This window comes from Ananas comosus, linkage group 13 (assembly GCF_001540865.1).
Source record: "Ananas comosus cultivar F153 linkage group 13, ASM154086v1, whole genome shotgun sequence".
Lineage (NCBI taxonomy): Eukaryota > Viridiplantae > Streptophyta > Magnoliopsida > Poales > Bromeliaceae > Ananas > Ananas comosus.
In genome coordinates this window covers 8457371-8478274 of record NC_033633.1, presented here as the reverse complement: position 1 = coordinate 8478274, position 20904 = coordinate 8457371, and the positions used below count along the sequence as shown (strand labels likewise).

General features: G+C 36.6%; 1 protein-coding gene across 3 annotated transcripts; it reads left to right on the top strand.

The window, feature by feature from the left end:
• On the top strand, positions 422–19981 carry LOC109719480 (glutathione synthetase, chloroplastic). 3 transcript variants are annotated; one of them, XM_020246202.1, is made up of 14 exons: positions 422–687; positions 737–838; positions 3110–3279; positions 12640–12715; positions 12800–12930; positions 14195–14317; positions 14392–14472; positions 14684–14764; positions 15189–15258; positions 15432–15553; positions 17912–18051; positions 18137–18329; positions 18584–18711; positions 19622–19981. In XM_020246202.1, the coding sequence occupies exons 1-13, from the start codon at positions 469–471 to the stop codon at positions 18705–18707; spliced, it is 1632 nt and encodes a 543-aa protein (XP_020101791.1). In that variant the 5' UTR covers positions 422–468; the 3' UTR covers positions 18708–18711; positions 19622–19981. The 3 variants fall into 3 exon arrangements, with proteins under 3 accessions (XP_020101791.1, XP_020101792.1, XP_020101793.1); XM_020246203.1 differs by having other exon boundaries at positions 422–696; positions 746–838; XM_020246204.1 differs by lacking the exon at positions 422–687 and having other exon boundaries at positions 786–851.

Genomic DNA, 20904 nt, shown 5'->3' with positions numbered 1-20904 from the left:
CAATCGCACACCGCGCCCGGGATTCGGTGTTTAGTCATAGTCAAAAACATTCCAAGTTATATTTGCAAGAGAAAAAAAATAGAGACTAAAATACAAATTGTACAAAAGTTGGGACAATGGTACAATTAGCCCTTTAATTTCAATTTAAAATTCAAATTTTAAATTTAAATACAAAACTCGCGTGTTGTATACCACACCGAAACCGCTCACAACCCATCAAAATAAAAAGAAATACGAATTTAAATTTAAATTTAAATTTCAAATTTTTTTTTTATATGATCAAGAACACTACAAAATAAAAAAATTAAAAAAGGAAAAGGAAAAAAAAAAAAAAAAAGCGCAAGAGAGAGAGAGGAGTGGGACCGACAGGAAAAAAAAAGCCAAAAGAGTAAAAAACAAACATCGCTCGCGCCTGCGCAGGGATCTTCCGCTTCCCAATTCATAAGTTTATTTATAAATAAATTATAAATGGGTGGTGCCTCCTCCGTGCTCTCTCAATCTCCCCCGTCGGTCTCCAATCTCCCCATCATCCTCCCCTCCAATCCCTACAATCCAACGCCCTTTCGCCTCGATCGCACCACTCGTTTCCTCCGCTCCGATACGCGCACCGCCATGAGCGTCTCCTCTCTTCCACTCTCCAGCGTGCGATGCGGGGGATCCGACGGTCTCGGAGAGGAGGCCCGTGGCTCCGCGAGGGTTGTGGCGCCGNCGGTGCCCGGAGGAGAGGCTCTGGCAGTCGGCGAGGGTTGTGGCGCCGGAGTTGGTGGAGAGGTTGGTGTCTGATGCTTTGGTGTGGAGCTCCCTCCATGGCCTTGTTGTCGGGGATAGAAGCAACCAGGTACCTTAATGGGGTAGGCTTGTTTGTTTTTCTTCTTCTTTTTTATTTTTCAAGAACCAATTTTGTGCGGTGGACTGATTTGTTTGCCAACAAAAGAAAATCAAATAATTTACCCAACGTTTGGTCTTACTACTGTTGGTTGCAGTTCTTGTATCCAAGATACTGACAACCCAGAAAAGAAAAATTTTGTTGTTTTTCCTTTTCTTTCTTTCCTTTTTTTTTTTTTTTTTTTTTTTTTTTAAGTAGTTGCTGCAAGCTAATCAATCCTGACAAGAATAGAGAAGCCAGTGATGAAAATGCCATTGGTTGGCATATTCAAGCACCCTAAAATTTTTGTTTGCATGGCAAGCCAACAACTATGACAAGAATAAAGAAGTCCATCCAGCATCTAACTTTATAAAATTTGCATCTAAAAATAGATGAGGCCTTTGTTTTTGTGTATTTGTTTCATATCTAGCATGTTGAAGATTTTGATATTGGTATGTTTTTTTTCATCTGGTTTTCCTTTTATATTTTGTTTCTTCTCTCGATTGTTAAGTTGCCATTATGCTCTCTAGGTAATTTGTTTGAAAGTTTTTTTTTCCCTAGAATATTTGCATGTAAAGTAAATGCGTACATTTATTCGATCCGCTTACAATTTTTTTCTACATTTTGAATACACAAAAACAGAACTCTTTGAAATGAAATTGCATTAACACAATTCAAACCAGTATGAAACTGATCATAAAGCAAACACTCCTATAACATTATTCTTTAGTGGTCTTTAGTTGTATCTTAACGGGTCTCCTCCATACCTCTCATGACTGCCAGCACCTTCAAATAAATAAGCCTGCCCTTTATGTTTACATTGCTCTCTGGTATCATTCTTTTCAAAACAATCAGTACTTGCTTCTTATTCTTCAGGCCAATTCCTTGTAGTCTTATAGATCGAGTTGGTAGTTGATGGTGGTGGAATTTTTTGATGGGACTGTTTTAGCAGAATGTTTTGGTGTGATGTGATCTTCCAGTGGGGAAAGCATCTTCTTGACGTCCACCGGAATCTGTTCAATCTATTCTGAAATTGCCATTGTGTGTGTATTTATCTGTGTTTTCTTAGTTTGTTGCTTTCTGGAGAATAGATGAAAGCACAAGAGAAAAGGATCATGGAAGGAATAGGATGAGTAGGTTTGGTTTTGATACCAACTAATGCAGTCTAAGGCTTGCAGCATTCAAATTAGTAATTTCATAACCTAAGATTCGTACTTCATTTTGGTTAGTGTTTACTTTTGGGTATGAGGATCTGGATGTACAATGTTTAAGCTGAAAGTTAACCTTTGACACTAAGTTAGATCATTGTATTGTGTGATAATTATGAACGAGAAGTCTATGACTGTCTCTAGCTATCAAAATTTTTTTTTTAAACATATAATTCAGGCAAATTAGTTATGAACCAAAATAGCTCACAAAGAAATTAGTTACGAGCCAAAATAGCATACAGTGAGAATGCAAGAAATAGGGAGAACAGGGCATGGAAAATAATTAGATAGAAATGGGCAAGGGTATGGAAAATAATTAGATAGAAAGGCAATANCCAGGGACCGGTCCCCGAGAGAATTTCTGCTCCAGTGCAGATTTTGCACTGGTGCTCCCGCGGACCCTTCCTTAATGCACTTTATGCATTATAATCACCTTCGGACTCTCCGAAGCCTACGCACTCGACAACTAGTCGATTCTGGCCGAAGTCTAATCCTCGAGTTTCGAGAATTCACTTCCTTACACATAGACTCCATGGCACGCTTACTGCCAAAAAGAAGCCAACTCATCTTTACCTTATTGAATTACTATGTGTGAAGAAGCGAAAATTTGGAATACCACAAATCCTAAATGCATAGGGCCTACAAACTTTCAAAAAATCATACTCCATTGCATACATGTGGATTGTGGACCTGTGCATTTAGAAGCCATTTAACATAGAACACCAAAACATAACATATATGACGCAGTTAAATACTCCAAGAGCACACAAACTTCTTAATCTGATTTAACTACTGCATAATTTGCAAAACCTAGCAAAATGTCCTGCAGTTTTGATATCTTCGAGTCTCATATACTGCATTTGTACTTGAATTGCTTGGCTATCATAGTGAACTAGATCATGTTCTAGCTTTTTGATATGGCTACTTAATCCTTGGCTCCTTGTTATCTCAACTTTTAAATTCGGAGCTGAACTCAGCTGTATATACTTTCAAAAGAGACCAAAGTAGCCTATTAAAATTGCATAACAATGTGCAGAGGTCAGGAAAAGTACCTGGTACTGGTCTTGTTCATGCCCCATTTGCTCTACTGCCTATGTCTTTCCCAAAAGTATACTGGAGACAAGCATGTGAACTAGCTCCCATCTTCAGTGAGCTGGTAGATCGTGTTAGTTTGGATGGAACGTTTCTACAGGAATCTTTATCCAGGTTCTTCTCTCAATGCTTATTTGAAAGAAAACCTTTACATTTATTATGGATAATTGTGTATAAGTTTTGTTTTTTTTATATTTTAACTCACACATGGTTACATATATATTGCTGTATGGTTAGAAGGTTTTATTTTTCATGTTATCACCACTTTTTCTTCAAAGATTCTTATGACTTTTCAATTGAAACTGAATGCCACCGGCATATTTGTTCAAGCATCTTATTGACTTTGAAATGTTTCGAGTTACTCTATATGTGCATGCTGCTTCCGCTGCTTCACTGTAGTATGAAATTATACAGTGTTTTCATTATGTGTGCAAATCAATAAGGGTTTCGAATTAGACAGATGGGATCTATCTATTTTTCTAGGGTGATACACATATCACGTGCTACTTTTTGTGAGAGACGCAAACACATGATTGATGCTGTAAAACATGACCTTGTGTATTTGAACTCTCTAGTTTCTAATAACCGAATTTCATCATTTTTCAACTTCATTTATCTAGATCAAGTGGTTTGAAAATTGACTAATTTAATGCCCAACATTAGGTGTTTTCTCATTCATCAGTTAGAACAACCGAAAGAAGTTAAAGAGCTGTTTGGTTCCCTGTAGAACTGCTGAAAATAGTTTTCAGTGGAAAAGATTTTTCCATGGAAAAGAAATTTTACAGCTATTGGTGTTTGATTCAACAAAAACTTAAAAAAGTTTTCTAGATATGCTTATTTGATTTGTAAAAAAGAGAAATGCAAAACAGTTTATAATATTTTGATTAGAATAGGCTCTATGATTAATAATAAATAAATAAATAAAGTTTAATATTATCATGATATTGTGACTTGTGAGCACATTAAAATTAGTAAATAAATGCAATTAACCTTACCACCATCTTTTTATATGTTACGATGATAATTAGATTTTAATCATAATTAAATTTTACAATTAGATTTTTGTGAATAATCTTATCAAAAGTAAGTGCTCACCTTATCATAATCTTCATACAATAATTTGATTACTAATTGACTTATCAATAAAAATATTTTAATAATCTTTAACCTAATTAGATGTACACTTGATTTGATGATAATTAGATTTTATTGCTATTATAATTTTAATAATGTGTGTTAAGCATATTTTATAAGTAACCTTATCACCTTATATATTACTCTATGGTTATATTATGATTCTTAAAATACTAAGATAGTATAATTATATTAATGATTAGTATATTACTTAGAAGGTTGAGGTGTTGGTCAGTTCGTAAATTACCCTGTCCAGAGCTATGTATGAGAAAGTTCTTATTTTTCGCTTTTGAAAAGTGGAAAACGAAAAGCCAACTCCTCTTCAAAATCTGTAAAATTGTTTACGTGAAAACTTGTTTTATGTTGGAACCAAAGATTAAAGTACCATGACACGGGGGCGTGCTGGTTGTCGCCTAGCGCGGTACGGCATAGGCGCATCTCCGTGTCGACACGTGGCACGTGCGTGTCGATGGATACGCATGACCTCGTAGTGGCACTCTTTGGCACGATTTTTTTTTAGTTTTTTTGGTTCCCAATAAACTCTTATAATGCTATTTTAAAAGATTTTAAAAAATAATTATAAATATTAGTTATGTATAGCTTACTGCACTAACTGCATTTAGCAATTAATATAGTGGTAAGTTTTTATATATGTAAAGTAAAATATAACTATGGCTCATTGAGAATAAAAGTTAAAAATCGATTAACTTTGAAAGTTGTTTTGATTTTACCTTTTTTTTTAGAACTTAAAAAATTATAAAATACAAAATTAGCTAAAATTATTTTTTCTTAAAATTTTGGCTAAATTATATAAAACTCCCTATCAAAACCCGATTTTTTCACTTTCCCCTCCGCCCCGTCATTTAAAAACCTACACTTTGCCCCCTTGTAAAATGAAAAATGTTCATAGGGGGGTAAGGTGTAAACTGTGATGACAAAATAACCATTTTGCCCCTCACTTTTTTCTTCTCCTTTCTTATCTTGCTCATCCGCCGCCTTGATCGGCCGCGGTTCACACCTCGATCGGCCGCGGTTCCTCTCCATTTTCTTCTCCACTTGCTCCCCTTCTTCTTCTATACCCACGTCGCCCCTTCATTTCGGCGACAGTAGGGAGGAAATTGAGGTGGGCGTGGATGGAAAGGTGGGCAGAGGCAACGAGGGCGAAGGCGAGGCGGCGGAGGAGGGCGAGGGGGTGTTTGTGAGCGCGGACGGAGATGTGGGCGAGGGCGAGGCAGTGGAGGAGGGCGAGGCGGCGAGGTGGCAAGGCGGAGGAGGGCAAAGCACAGTAAAGAGGGCGAGGGGTATTTTTGGCATAAAAAAATATTTTATAACGGAACCCTAATGGATCACTAACAGTAGGAGGTAAAGTGAACATTTTTTATTTTACAATGGGGCAAAGTGTAGGTTTTTAAATGACAGGGGGGCAATGTGAAAAATCGGGTTTTGACAGAGGGGTTTTCTGTAATTTAGCCTAAAATTTTTATGGAATTTGTAAGATTCAAACATATTGATTCAACGAGAAACCGCATGACTAGATTAACTAGAATAGCAAATACAATTGCTCCAATAATTTTTTAATTTTTAATCCTTTAAAAATATTTATTAAATATTTTTTATTAAAATTTTTATGAAAAATTGTGAGATTTATCCATAAAAAATTAACAATAAATCATATGACGAATTATTAAGCAAATTTAAATATCAATTGCTTCAATTTAGTTTTTTTTTTTTTATTTTATTAGTATTTTCTATCTTCTTAACCCAAAATAGAATTTTCAAGGTTAAAAAAGATTTTGTCGTAAATCTCATACCTAATGCTAGATTTATCCAAAATAATTAAAAATTGAATTATATTATGACTTGATCAAGTAGTTTTTAAATTTTTATAAACTATAAATAAAAATTTGCATAATTTCAAATTTCTTCAAAACATAAACTTTACAAGTTAGAAATATTCATGCATGAAAAGAATTTAAAATTGTAAATTCTTTTACTTACCTAATTAGTACATCTGCGATTTGCTTTTTTTGTTTGCCTTTTCTCTTAAGATCGAAGTGATCAAAGTAGAAGCAAAGTAGATATAGAAGGGATTGGAAGAAGAAGTTAGAGAAAAATTACAATAAGAAAAAGCGGAAAAAATAGAAAGAAAAAAAATAGAGGAAGAGGTAGTTAGAAAAAAGGAAAGACTGAAAGAGCAAGTTGAGAAGAGAATGAGAGAGGGATGTGTGTAGGGCAAAGGAAAAAAAAATCAAAAGTAGGCCCAAAGTAAAAAAAAGGAAGGGATAGTTAAAACTTAAAACGCTGCGTGCCCTTAGAGGCAGGCAACGGCACCGTGCCACGATACCCTTTGGGTATCGCGTTGTCTCGTGCGATACTCTTTGGGTATCGCGGCATGGGGGTTCCAAGAGAGAACCCCCATTGTACCGTGCCCCTTAATGGGACTAAGGTACGTATCATCCCGTGTCGATCGGTACAGGGCAATACTTTAAACCTTGGTTGGAACAAGTAGAATGAAAACTATTTTCTGAGCAGAAAACTATTTTTGGCCTACTTTTACGGCAAGCTAAACACCTCTAAACCTTTGATAAAAAATGCTTTTAACTATTTAGATAATGAACGATAGTAGATAACTATTTAGATAATGAACGATAGTAGACCCAACTTCAAATATAAAATGTTTCCTTGATTAGCCTTCACAAAGATCAAAGTGTCTTCTCGAACTGATGCCATGATAGTGAAAAGGACTTCAAGGAGTGTTTCTCCTTTGAAATCACTGAAAATAACTCATCTTCATAGCCTTGTTCATCATAATTCTTTCGCTGTCCACAGCCAACGCAAGCAAAATTTACAACAAAGGATTTCCTTCCTTAAATCTCCATAGGTAGTTTGTTTTTCTTTGTATATTCCAATTAATCAGCATCCTTATGTTACCCAATCCACCAAATCCAACCAATCTACCTCTCTTTGTAGCCTTTACTTCTCATTTATTCAATTCAGATGTCACACCCCGGATTCTAGCCCAACCCAGGCTCGCCAACAGATCCGCTGCATACATAGGAAGTCTTGTGTACACGAAGCGATAGTAGTACCTATAAAATATACAAGAACAACTACAAGCAAGTAATAGAGTGGTAAAGAAACTACTAAAACTGAAATGTAGCCCACTATACATACATAAAATCCATGGAGTACAAATGGAAAATTCATAAATACAGACATCACCTCACACAACTCTGAACAATAGAAGGTAAATACAACTATATGCACAAACCTAAACAAAAGTAAACTTTCTCCAAAAAAGGCACTCCTCTAGCACGACGACCGGGGTAGATAGGGATCTAGTTTGCGACTCTCTTACCTCGATCAGAAGCAACAACAGAAATAGGAAGCTCTGGAAGAAAAATGTGGCAACAATGGGTGTGAGAACTACTGTAAAATAAAGTAGTCCTCAGTGGGTACTGTCTCCGATGCCAACGGCTTACCCACTTGTCTACAAAACTAAAAGGTAAAGCTGGTAGACAAAAGCTTTAAAAGTAGAAAACTGGAAGAAACTTTACAGCTAATATGCCACTACACTACTAATGCTCAAGTTACTAAACTCTCGATATATGTATGCATCACTATCTATCGATCCAATGACGTTAACATAATCCAAAAAAGACCGCCACCAGGCCAGTCCAGCCTGTGCCCAAGCTACTCTGTGCACCACCTGCGGGTGTGACCGACCTAAGTAGAATGCCCAAAAAGGTTGCTGCGACAAGAACGCGAAAAGGCCTCACTCTGGAGCAGCACTCGGGGGAGCTACCCAGCTGAGTAAAAGAGCGTACTCTGTCGAGCTCAATCAGGCTCACGTAGGCTATAGTTAATGCAAATGCTCAAATGGGTCAAAGAACCAAAGCTCACATGCTCTCGGCACAATCTGATGCAAAAAGTAAAGATCTGGGTCCACCGTTAGTCTGAACGGCACCTAACAACACGAAACAGCCTAAACACTGCTGTAAAAACCCACTCAACATTACACCACGAGCATAATCTCAACCTACACCAATCTGAGTATTAGCGATACAATACAATGGTAAAAATAACTCCTGAAGCTAAATCTAATCAAATAAATATCAAGTTTAATGTGTAGGTTTTATCCAAAGTCAATTCCCAATTCAGCATGTAGTAATTATCCAAAATAACTAAATCATGCTCCAAAATTCAGATTTCATATAAGAATATGCAAATCTACAATTTCAGCTACTAAACAGGATGATTGATATAAAACAATGCATGCTGAAATCTCTACAACTTAGGAGAAATTTTGATGATTTCGGTAGACATTAACTCACCTAGCGCGCTAATCTGATCACGGATTGAGCTGAAACTCTACAGGCACCTTCCCCTAGCCGCAATTAAAAGACGAAATCCAAAAATCCCTACCAGAGTTAACGAAATTAAAAGACGACTAAGATTCCTAACGAAAGTCAATTATATGTGCAAAATCGGTTTCGGAACCAAATATTACTTGACTCTGGGCTAATATATCTTACAATTTAGCAGGGAACAACACTGAATCAGCTACCAATAGAGTGCGGACCAGGTAGAATCCTTTAATAAAATCACAAGAAGGAATTGGAGTCAAGATTTCAAGAATTAGACTAAACTTTCCAAAAATCAGCCTATAACATTATTTGATCCCATTTCAGAAGTAAAAGCAATTTACCAACCTGAAACTCAAGAAGGGGCAGCTCCAAAGTTCAGCTAAAGATGAGGGAAAACCAGCCCAGATCCAAAAATCCTATTGCTGGAAAAAGTTGAATCCGAAATCACAAGCAAATCTAACACGAATCCGTGTTGTAGCCTACCTCAAGCTCAAATATAATCACTTTAACTAGAAAGTTCGGCTCAACTTGACTCCAAGCCTCGAAAAACTTGAAGTAACTCAGCTTAAGCCAGCAAGAATCTAGCTGTCAAGTTGGAAAAGTGGACAAGAATTAAGATCCTCTCAAACTGGCTGCCATACAACATCAACAAGTCCAAAATTCTGCATTTACTAAAATTACCTCAATTGAAGGTCAAATTCTCGCCAATTCAGCTAAATAACTTGCTCTCCCTATTCCACACAATGAGGTAGACAAGAGTATCAAAATCCAGCAATTTCACCCTCAAGTTCAGCGGCCACTGCTGGATTGCACTACTATAGCTGCTGCTGGACTGCACCTTGGTGCTGCCAATTCCTTGCTCCACACGGAAATGCAGGGCAAGATGATGTTAGGGAGCAATTCGCGAGTGATTTTTGACTTCTATAGTACAAGAAAAATCCATAATTTGCCACGAAAATCGATCACAATTAAGAAATAGAGGTCAAGAATTCAGCTATGACGTAAAAACTGTTTTTCAGTTTTGGACCTCAATGGAAACTGAAATTCTCATTCATCTTACCTCCAAATTGGTCCAAACAATATTCTAACTTTGAGAGGATGAAGTCAAGCTCACTCCGAACTCTTCCAAAGCTCAGCTCCTAGAAGAAATTCCAATGGATTTGATCAAAATCTGAAGTTGGCCCAAATCAGTCCCAAAAATCAGCATTTGCACCATTTTTTATCACCATTAAAATTAGAGCTACTAACCTGATTTTTCAGCTCAAGAAAGGTATGAACAGCATCCCAACATTCTCAGTTCAAATTAAGAACCTTCAATTTCAGAATTGGAGCTCCAAAAACTCCACCATTTTGGCTCCTAAGCTCAGCTGACCCTGCTGCCAACCTGTAGAGGAGTTGCTGGCAGCTTCGTTGCTGCATCTTGCAACTAGAGCTGGTGGCAGTAATTCTAGCTCCAGCTCGACCTTCACCTACTTCAGCAATTGGGTGTAAAATAAGGGAACAAGATGATGAACTAGAAGTTGAATTGCATCTACTTCCCTGCTGCAACCTACTGTTATTTCGCAGTTGGATGCTGCTGCTGCTGCTGCTGAGGCTAATTCTGCAGACTACTACTGCTTAAGCTGAAGTTGCAGCTTGCAGGCTGCAGTGGTGGTTGTTGTTCCACCAGAGATTGCTATGGCCTGTAGGATTGGATGAGAAGCACAAGGAGAAGTGTAGCTCTTCAACTACAATTTTGATTCTACACTTCTACAGCCTCTGATGCTGCCCGCTCCCACATCTGGCTGCAGCAGCTGCTGGTTCTCCTTGCGCAGGGAGTAGGACAGGGACAGAGGGAAGAGAAAGAATAAAAAGTGAAGAAGAAACAAGGGTTGATTAAATTTTAGTGAGGTGAATCCAACAATCTAGAGTCCTACTTCCCAAAATTAAGAAGTACTCACCAATTCCAGCTGAAATTGGACTCTCCTCCAACTTTGCCTCTTCACTCAGCTCTCAATCATCAACACCTCACTGCCAGCAACCATCAAATTCCATAAAACCCAATTAAAGCTTCTATTCCAATGGTGCTGCCATGGTTGCTGCCCTTGATGCTGCTAGGAGCTCTAATAGTTGCAGTTAACACCTTGGTCCACTGCTGTAGGCTGCTGACAGCTTCCCTGCAACTGGTTGGGCACTTGACCAAGATCTTGAGGGGGTGCTGCAGCATGCGCAAGAAGTGAGGAAATACAGCAGGGAGAGAGTAGGAAGTAAAGAAGGTAAGGGGGTAGCGTAACAGAGGGAGGATTCATGACATGTTGTGCACTAGAGGCCAAATTCCTCATTCAAGAGTGGTTGAAGGGAGGTACATTGCACCATCGTCCTCAATTAAGTTTACTACCATGTTCCACCAATAAATAGTTCCCATTTTGGCCTTGTTAGCAATGTCAATTTCGCGTCAAAATAATTCCAACACATCTCGAAATTTATTACAAATATAGACGAGTCGCCGAAACTATAATTGTTCCACCAGTTAAATTTTCTGGAACACTACATCAGAACTCCTAGTCCACAAAGTCTGTTTTCAAGATAGAACCACCAAATTTATTCTTTGCACCAAAATAATGCTTCATTTTTGCAACATGTTGTCCAGGGTCCCGATTCTGTTAATAAAATAAGACTATTAGTGCCAATATATTTTAGGTAATATCCCCAATCTATTAGCCTGATTTTTTTTGTATTGAATTTAACTACTCGATTTAGTAGGGATATTTGTCTCTTTTGAATTTGAAAAACAAGTTTCCTTCAATAAGCCCTTAGGCTGTGTTTGGTTGGGGGATATCCCTGAAATAAAGGGGATATCCCCTAATTTGTACACAAACAACATAAAAAGTAGAGGGAATAGTTTATCTTGGTCAAATCGGGTTATCCTAGAACAACTCGTTGAAGGTTGTTCTTCTCAAACCAAGGAAAAACTCGTGGAATGAGTTGTTCTTCATCAAAACGGGTAAACTTTTTTCTCTCTTTTTTATCCATAGTTTATCACCTATTCTTTCCTCTCCTGCATCCTTCCTCATCTCCCTCAGCACCCCTCTATCACGGTCGTTGCTGACTTCCACTGTTGGCACCGCGGCTGCTGCTGCCGTCGCCTGCGCCGCCACTACCCCCTCTTTTTTTCTCTTGTCCACCTCTTCGTCCCCTTCCTACCCCATCACCTCCACTGGTTCTACACCTATTCCGATTTCCGCCATTGTTTTAGGCCAACAACAAGCAACAGGCTAGTAGCAAGCTTGACGCTTCCTTTTTTTCTTTCTTTGTTTTTTTTTTTTTTTTTTTCTTTTGAATGGGTGCTTAACTTATTTATGGAAATGGAAATGAAAATGGGAAGGGAAATGGTGAAATCCCTCTTAATTTGCTAATTCATTTGTCTATATTTCAAATTATATTATTTAAAATTAAATTTTAATTTTTTTAAAATTATAAATCTGGAATTACATATTTACTTTTATATTTAAAATTATATTTGATTATTATATTTAAGGGCAAAATTGGCATTCTCCATAATTTTTATCATTCCAATAACTTATTCCAACATAAATTTCCAAACACTATCAAGAATATTCTCCAAGAACGAACAAATATCATCCAAATGCAATTTATAACTTGCTCCATATTATCCCGGAATATCCCCGGTTCTTCAGAACAACAAAAATTATCCTTCAAAATTTGTTCTCGAACCTAACGCAACCTTGGAGTACGTCTTTTTCAACATTGAACTGCAGTCACGTGTTGTGAAACAGAACTTTGCGGGAATAACTTTCTTTGTTAGATTTTTTCTCTCAAAAAAAAAACTTTCTTTGTTAGATTTTTTTTTTTTTTTTTTTCAGCATGCTTAATGTAATCTTAACTGCGCCTAAAGTTCTATCTTTAGTCAATGCATAGTTTAATTGAATACGTTCAGATGTACCTTTTATTGTTGGGTGTGTTGTTGTTTCAGAACAAAGAAGGTGGATGCTTTCACTCATAGGCTCTTAGAAATTCATTCAAAGATGCTGGAAATAAACAAGAAAGAGGTTATTATGTGGGCTTTGACTTTTCTTGAATAAATAGTTAAGTTAATTATAATAGTCACTGATTTTGCAAAATAATTTTATCAGGATATCCGTTTGGGTTTGCACAGGTCAGATTATATGCTGGATGCTGAAACTAAGTCGCTTTTCCAAGTAGAGCTGAACACAATTTCATCTTCATTCCCTGGGCTTAGTTGTCTAGTAAGCGAGCTTCACAGGTTACGTAACATAATGCTAAGTACTATATTTGTTTCTTTCTTTAGCATTTTCTTTTTTATTTGTATTTGCTGTAGCTTAAAATGCAAAAGCAGGGAGTGAAAAAAATGAAGTTTTAAAACTCTTATGTTTGAAGTAGCTCTTTTTTCTCAGGATTACTTACTTAAATGGACACAAGTCTCTGCTTCTTTAACAATATGGGCAATTCATCTTTATTTATTACATTCTGCTGGAACTTCAATAATTAGAACTTTTAATACTAATTCTTGTAGAAAATCAAATATGATGTAAAACAATCCGTCATGAAGAAGAATCTTCCTAGGAAATGTTTTATCTTTGTCTTCTATTAGTCCCATAATAAATTTGGCTGAGGTATTGGTCGTTTCATGCAAAGTTTGTTGTCTTTTAACTGGAGACCATCAAACCAGAAACTTTCTAGGTGTGCCCTAGTTAACATTAGTGAGATAGTTGTTGATTGAGTAGCAGATAGTAGTGTTAGCAGTTTTATCTATTGGGAATAGCAGTTGCTATGATAAATGTTATTGTGTGCTCTGCCTTGGAGCTCATAAGTTGTCTCAACTGCTGCAGAATTGGATGACACCCAAATTGCCCTTAGTTTCAACTCCAGTAGTTGGAGAGAATAATTTTACATCAAGAGTAATCTTTTCCACCCAATTACATCTTAAACCAAAGGGAAAAAAAAAGAGAAGTTTTCCATATATTGGGTTATCGGTAATCTCATCAACGACATATAAAATTGCATGACTTTTAAGTTTTCTAATACATACAAATATACAGGATAGATGTGTTTCTAATTGCTGCAAGTCCAATTTCCTGTATCTCTAACTACACCTTATTTATAACTAAATTCAACTGAATGTTAGTGGAACTTTCAGTTTTTCCCCCCATCAGTTTGAACCATGACAAACCAATTAGATAATGACATTTGGTCATACAATATTGTATCTTGAATATGTCAGCCTTATATTTGCTATCCCGAATCTCCTTTTTGATACTTTTATTGTCCTATTCAAGTAAATTCTTTGTGAACCCATGGGAAGTACCTTGTGCAGGTTTGTCCATAGTCTCACACTTGCAAGAGCTAGTTACCAGCAATCCTTTTTTGCTTCCAGTTAAAATCGCTATATTATTGGCATTTTACATCTCACTTTCCAACTCTTGGAATCCTTTCATTTTACCTTTCCATCCGCATGCTTCCTTTTCCATCTGTGGGAATACATTATTCAATTGTTGGTTAATCTGCAGAAACTTGCTTAATCACTATGGAAAACACGTGGGATTAGATTCAAGAAAAGTCCCTGGAAACACAGCCGTCAGTCGATATGCCGAAGCATTAGCCAAAGCATGGTCTGAGTACAATAATAGCAGGTTGAGCCACTCACAGATTGATTTCCAGATTAATTGAGTGCTTGGTAACCCTCTGTTTTTCTCTCTTTTGCCAGTGCTGTAGTCATGTTTGTTGTTCAAAATGAAGAGCGGAATATGTATGATCAATATTGGCTTTCAGAAGTGATGAAGGAGATATATCCTCTCATATTGCACATAATATACATCTTAGCTATTGATACCTGATCAGTTTAGTTGTTTGATTGTTTGGAAACGGTACTGAGAGTAGTTTTTTCTTCTTTTCTTTCCTTTTTTTTTTTTTAAAGATATTTGTGGTTGTTGAAAACTTGTTAGTGTCCTTTTAAGATATCACAACATCCAGTGACATTTCCCTTAACTCTCTGTTACGCATGGAGTGACTACTATTCGCAAAACTTTAGCGGAGATTGATGCAGAAGGACGCGTTTCATCTGATGGAACACTTACTGTGTATGGAACCATTTCTTGAATATGGCCTAGCTGTCTACTTTTGGGGATATATATATATATATATATATATATATATATATATATATATATATATATATAGAATTGAGCTCCTATGCTTTTAAAAGTACCAAGTTATTGGTGCTTGTAGATTTTTGGCCATTGGATTAAGGGATGTACGGTTAGGATGATGTGGGCCCCCTAGGGTTGAGTGGGTGGTTGGTTGAATAGTATAATCTAACGGTTGAAAATGATCAAAGGTGTAAATCCAACGGTAAAAAATTTACAAGCACCAAGTACTTAGTGCTTTCACAAGCACCATAGCCGGACTCTATATATATATATATATCTTACAAATCTTCTATAGTACATACTAGTTATTTATATTATCATATTAACACGGTTAAAACAAGATCTATGCATGCAGGAATGGCCATACAGTTGCAGTTGTATATTTCAGAGCCGGTTACTCACCAAGTGATTATCCTTCAGAATCAGTAAGCATTATTACTTATTTTTCACTTAGAACTTTCCTGATTCTGTCTTAGCTGATAATGGTTACTTTGGTTGCTATTCATCAATATGCATCATACTCGGTCTTGCTTCTTGATCAACTAAAAGCAGTCTTTTATCAACAAGGTACTCAATATGCGAGTTTATTGTCCTCTAGGAATGGAGAGCAAGGTTTTTAATGGAACAGTCTGCTGCTATAAAATGCCCATCGATATCCTACCATTTGGTGGGAACAAAGAAAATTCAACAAGAACTAGCAAAGCCCAATGTTCTTGAAAGGTAATTTCAGGGATACATCTTGAATTTAGTCCTTTTTATTATCTTCTTAGCTGCCTTCTTATTTCATTTCATCCTGAGAACTGCATTTTTGTGTGATCTGAGGCTTTGAGTAATTCTATTCAGCTGATTATTGTACTATTTTTCTACTTCCTTTTGTAAAACTTTAGACATATTCAATTGATCACGAGCCAAGCCTTTGCTCAGGACCCTACTAGTCATAATATTTATGTTGGTTTTACTGCTGTTCAGCAGTAAAGTATTGAGAGGACACTCTTTGGATAGTAGTTAAATTTTGTGATAATAACTTTTGGCTAGTCATATTCTCATGCTCTCATGTTGGAACTAGGAGACAGAGGAAATGAGTTACGTGACCAAAAGGCTTGAGTAAATTGATATATAATTTTTAAACGCACTTAGACACATGGGTAGCCGTCCTAGAATTGTGGATGCTCTGATATTAACTTTTGTTGAATTATGAGTTCATGACTCCTAACTTGACTAGATCACTGGATCATACTTTGAAGGGCGCTTTCTTAATTAACCAAAACATGTCCAAAATAGTGTTGTTAAAGGCCATATTCATTTTGGGCTGTTGGATGCTTTTCCACTATCTTAATAATTGACAAAATGTAATAAAACATCACATTTTTAAAGAGCGGTCTATTCGGCAGCATATGCGGTTTGTTGAAACGCACCACATTGATATGAGGTAGTATAAGCAGTTGGTATGCATATGCGGTCAGAGATTGGGCGACATATGCGGTCCGCATAATGTTATGCTGCTGCATATTGACCGCATAGTATTATTTACTCTTTTTTTTTTAGTGTAGTGTAATAGTGTTAGCTATCTCTCTCTTGACTTCTGTTTGGCTATTTTTCTATTCTGTTTCATGGTTATACTTTGTTAAATTATCAGATAATAACTTATTGAATATAAAAATTTTCTTGTGTACTTGAAAGATAGGTGTTTGATTTTTGCTCTTGAAATGACTTGGCATCTGTAATTTGGTAAGATAGCATATTTCACCTATGAGGTGATTTATCTTATCCTACTTATTCCAAAAAATGACTTGAAAGCTGAATATGCTATTCCGTTCTACATATTTGACAACACTTCTGGTTTACACATTTGACCACACTCCTAGTTTCCAATACAGTAGAAAATCCTCATGCCAGATAGGATATTATTGAATAAATTATTTTGACATCCAAACATGGTCTTAGTCTTTGTTTGGGTGCGTAGAACAGGTTATGTTGGGATACATCTGCATCCACAGTGTAGCAGGCAATGAGGTAATCATATGAAATAGAATGGGATGATCTTTTATCAGTGATTTTCTGAAAAACTAGGAGGTAATGTAATTCACCTGTCAGGACTAAGGAGAATTATGGAGTTCCATAGACATCGGATAGTTTAGTGCTTGCAGCCCATAGGATTCTTGCATTCCTTCACTAAAATATCTTTTTCGCAATTTGACTCCAACAGATTTTCAATTTGGAGTATATTATCCAAGGAATAAGATAACCGGCATCTAAAGAATGCCTAAGAAGCCTTGGAAGTGTGGCATTAACAGCCCCCTTATGGCAAAGAAGGTACAGCAGGAATTCAGCTTTCCAGCAGGAATTCAGCTTTTGAATTAAGCTTGGAACTTGAGGCTATGCACAGATACTTGATTTCACTTTCCATGTCCATATTGGATACAGACATGTGCTGGATGAGTGTTCTATACTAATAGGATACTCGACATTTAATATTTTTAGAGAAGTACCTTGATACACAAGGATACGGAAGGAGACAAGGTGGCCTTTTGTGTCTAAATCCGGTTGTAATCACTCTTCGGTCTGCTGTGTCTGTTCATCTCTTGTCTAACTTGTGCATTTGGATGAAACTTGCATTATGTTTCATGGTTGATAAGACAATTTTTCTTTTGGCTGACTAGTTATCCTTCTTGTTGAAAAAAGCTCTAATTCTTTTACACCTTTGTGCAAGCTCATGTGTTTAGTGCTTGGTATTATTTTATCATCTAAACTATTTTCAGCATATTTCATTATATATATCTATGAATATAAAAAGCATAAATTTAATCTAGTATCTTCCCCATTTGTATCCTAAGAGTTTGGAATTTGCCCAGTTGCCATATCCTTTTCATGGCATATCCATGTCCCATATCAATGTTTGTGCACCGTAACCTTGAAAGAGCCAGCCAAATCTTCTAGGATGCAAACTAAACTCATTTTTATCTTTTGGTTGTACATTGCCTTTTTAAATTTTATCTTGGATCAGCTGTTGCAATCTTAATCCACTGAAATCATGTTTGTTTTTGTCTTTTTGGACTATGAGATTTTTTTTTGCTTTAGGTTCATTGATAATAAAGATGACATAGCAAAACTCCGAAAATGCTTTGCTGGATTGTGGAGCTTGGATAATGAGGATGTTGTCAAGTCAGCGATAGAAAAGCCTGAATTATATGTTCTGAAACCCCAACGAGAAGGCGGAGGTTTAGTCTTTCTATGGTCACATATATTGCCATTATGTTCTAGTAATTCCTCCGAACATCTCCTGATGTTATTATTTATCTCCAGGAAACAATATCTATGGTGATGATGTGCGCGAAACATTATTCAGACTGAAAAGTGAAGGAAGCGAGGAACTTTCCGCATATATACTAATGCAAAGGATCTTTCCAACAGCTTCGCTTGCTTATCTCGTTCGCGAAGGTGTTTGTCATAGGGGCGACGCGATTTCTGAACTTGGAATATATGGTGCCTACTTGAGGTAATTAGTCTCTTAGGGCCGGCCTGTTTGGATTTATTTTCCCGGTTGTACAGACTTTGCTGTTGTAATCATCTTTCTATAATTCCCTTCAACCAACTATGAACTGCCCCATGAGTAAACAGAAGTTATGAAGCAGATTTGCTCAATATGATGCTCGCCAATGGCCAATCCAAATAGGCGCTTAATAATCTCATCAGCATATATGTTGATTTTTTTAAGCTCAAGAATATGCATCTCTTGTTGTCTGAATACAGGAACAAAGATAAGGTAATCATGAACGACCAGTGTGGCTACTTGATGCGGACCAAAGTTTCCTCATCAAATGAAGGTGGAGTTGCTGCCGGATTTGCAGTTTTAGATAGTATTTATCTGAACTGACAAGGTAAAATTTCCTTTTCCTTTATTTTATTTCAATTTGATCTAACAGTAGTAGATATGAATGTTGGTCATGCAAATGCTTCATAGCCCACTTTTCATCCTTTGAACTGAAAGGTTCTTATATAGAGAAGCAAGGATTACTTTTTTTTTTTCCCTTCTTTAAGCTTTTCCACAATTATTTTCTGTGCCAATTTACTTTGGGACACTGAACGTAAGGCACTAATTCATTAATTCCTCTTTCTCTCCATTTTCTTTAAGGTGCTTTAATGCACTCTAGTGGCAGATGGCATTTATCTAACTCTGTATTTGCATGCCGGTTGTGATACATCACTCATATGCATAAAGTTATATATCATTTGAGTAACTATGTAGAAGGTTAATATTACGCCTTCTCATGATCGCTCTGTTAATTGATTTTGCATGCAGTCCTATGAGATAGGATCGCGTGTGCAATATCTTTGTGATGTAGCAAACTAATCAGTGAGTTTACTCTGTCTAGTCTACTAACAAGGGATCTGATGTAGAGTGAAATGCTGTGCATCTCTTAGATTTATCCATTCCAAGGTTTCTTGGTGTACTAGCATGAGGAAACATGACGAGTCAATTGTTGATCTTTATCAAAAAATAAGATTGTAGTTCAGGGAACAATTTTCAGCAAGTGAATTACTGATTTGGCCCATCAGTTTGCTTGTATATTGACTTCCACAAAAATACACCGTTTGCCGAATTCTCTGCCTAAAAATCTCCTATGTCTGAACTTTCGCCAAATTTCTCCGTCCTGCATATATTTCATGTTTATACAAGTACTCGGGCATTGGGGTTTATGGGGTGTCTGAAAAGAGTAATGCTGTATAATCAGGGTGTATATTTATCTGTCTTTAATATTCGAAATCTACCTGTGCTCTTCTTTCCAGACTTACTACAAATTGGATGCGGCAATGCTAATCTTAGAGGATCAAAGGATGAGGTGATACCATGTTGCTCCAGTTGGGAAATAAAAATGCAACAAAAACACTGTTATCCCTTCTAACATTCGAATTGAGGCCGATCGTATATACCGAAGTTGGCTCGAGGCTTGATGGTGGATATTTGAGATTTTAAGTTTGAAGTCTAGTTGCTTTATATTTAAAATTTGAACAAAGCGGGTAGCTGAAAGACTACCTATTCACCTAAATAAATGGGGTGTAAAAACTTACTCAGGATATGTGTTTGTTTCACCGAAAGTGGAGTGGTAAAATGATTTTTGGTAATAAAGACCTAATTCCGTCGTTTCAGTTACTGTAACATCACCTTTAGTCGAAACTCAAAACTCTTTAAAGTAGCGTAGTTGATTTTGGCTCATCCCGAGCTGAAGTCAATTATAGGAAAAGTGATAAAATTGTAATAAAGTATCAATTCATCTTTCCCATCTCCAATTTTTATGTCATTCATTTTTTTTCTAAACAAATAACGGAATTGGATCTGCTCGGGAATATGCAGTAAATTTGCCGAATGGGCGAAATCTTTTTCTATCCGTACAAATCGGAACATACGATAATCTGTACAATTCATACGTAATACGGGTACACGGCATCAGAGTATAATACTACAGAAGACAAACTATTACAACTAATTGTCTCTAATGTTTACAACATTGAGTTCTCCAAAACATCTCTATTTCCCTGTCAAAGGGGTACTCTCTTAACCACTCAAAAGATCTAGAGTAGATGCTCTTGCCATGGTCCCGCGTTTTATCGGCGATAGTAAATTATAAAAAAAATGTAAATAATAAAAGGATGAGAACTTGAAATAGATAGTAGATTATGAAAAAAGGTAAATAATAAAAGGATGAGAACTTGAAATAAATTTTCAGTAGATGTAAACGTTGAAAGGGCGCTCCACACTCATTCGGTGTAAAGGAGGCATTAGTTGATAATAGTAATAATGCAATACATACATCATATGAGTATAGTAGAGCATCAAAGTGAATATGTCACGCCCTGATGCTCTTTTATAAGTCTTTTTACTAGAAAACTATAAATTTTTTTTGAAACTGAAACCAAAGATGCTCGAAATATGCACAGACCTACCACATGAATAGAGTCTTTTCTGCACAAATGGATAGTTCTTTTTGTACATGCATGACATAGAAACCACAATCCCAACCTAACAATCAGCCACAACAAGAACGACAATAACAACAGCCCATGAATGGCCT

Excerpts from the sequence above, each read along its gene's own strand:
- LOC109719480 (XM_020246202.1), top strand. The coding sequence starts at position 469 with ATGGGTGGTGCCTCCTCCGTGCTCTCTCAATCTCCCCCGTCGGTCTCC. Across the intron at positions 14,318-14,391 it reads TCTGAGTACAATAATAGCAG|TGCTGTAGTCATGTTTGTTG; the intron begins GTTGAGCCACTC and ends CTCTTTTGCCAG. Across the intron at positions 18,330-18,583 it reads ATATATGGTGCCTACTTGAG|GAACAAAGATAAGGTAATCA; the intron begins GTAATTAGTCTC and ends GTCTGAATACAG.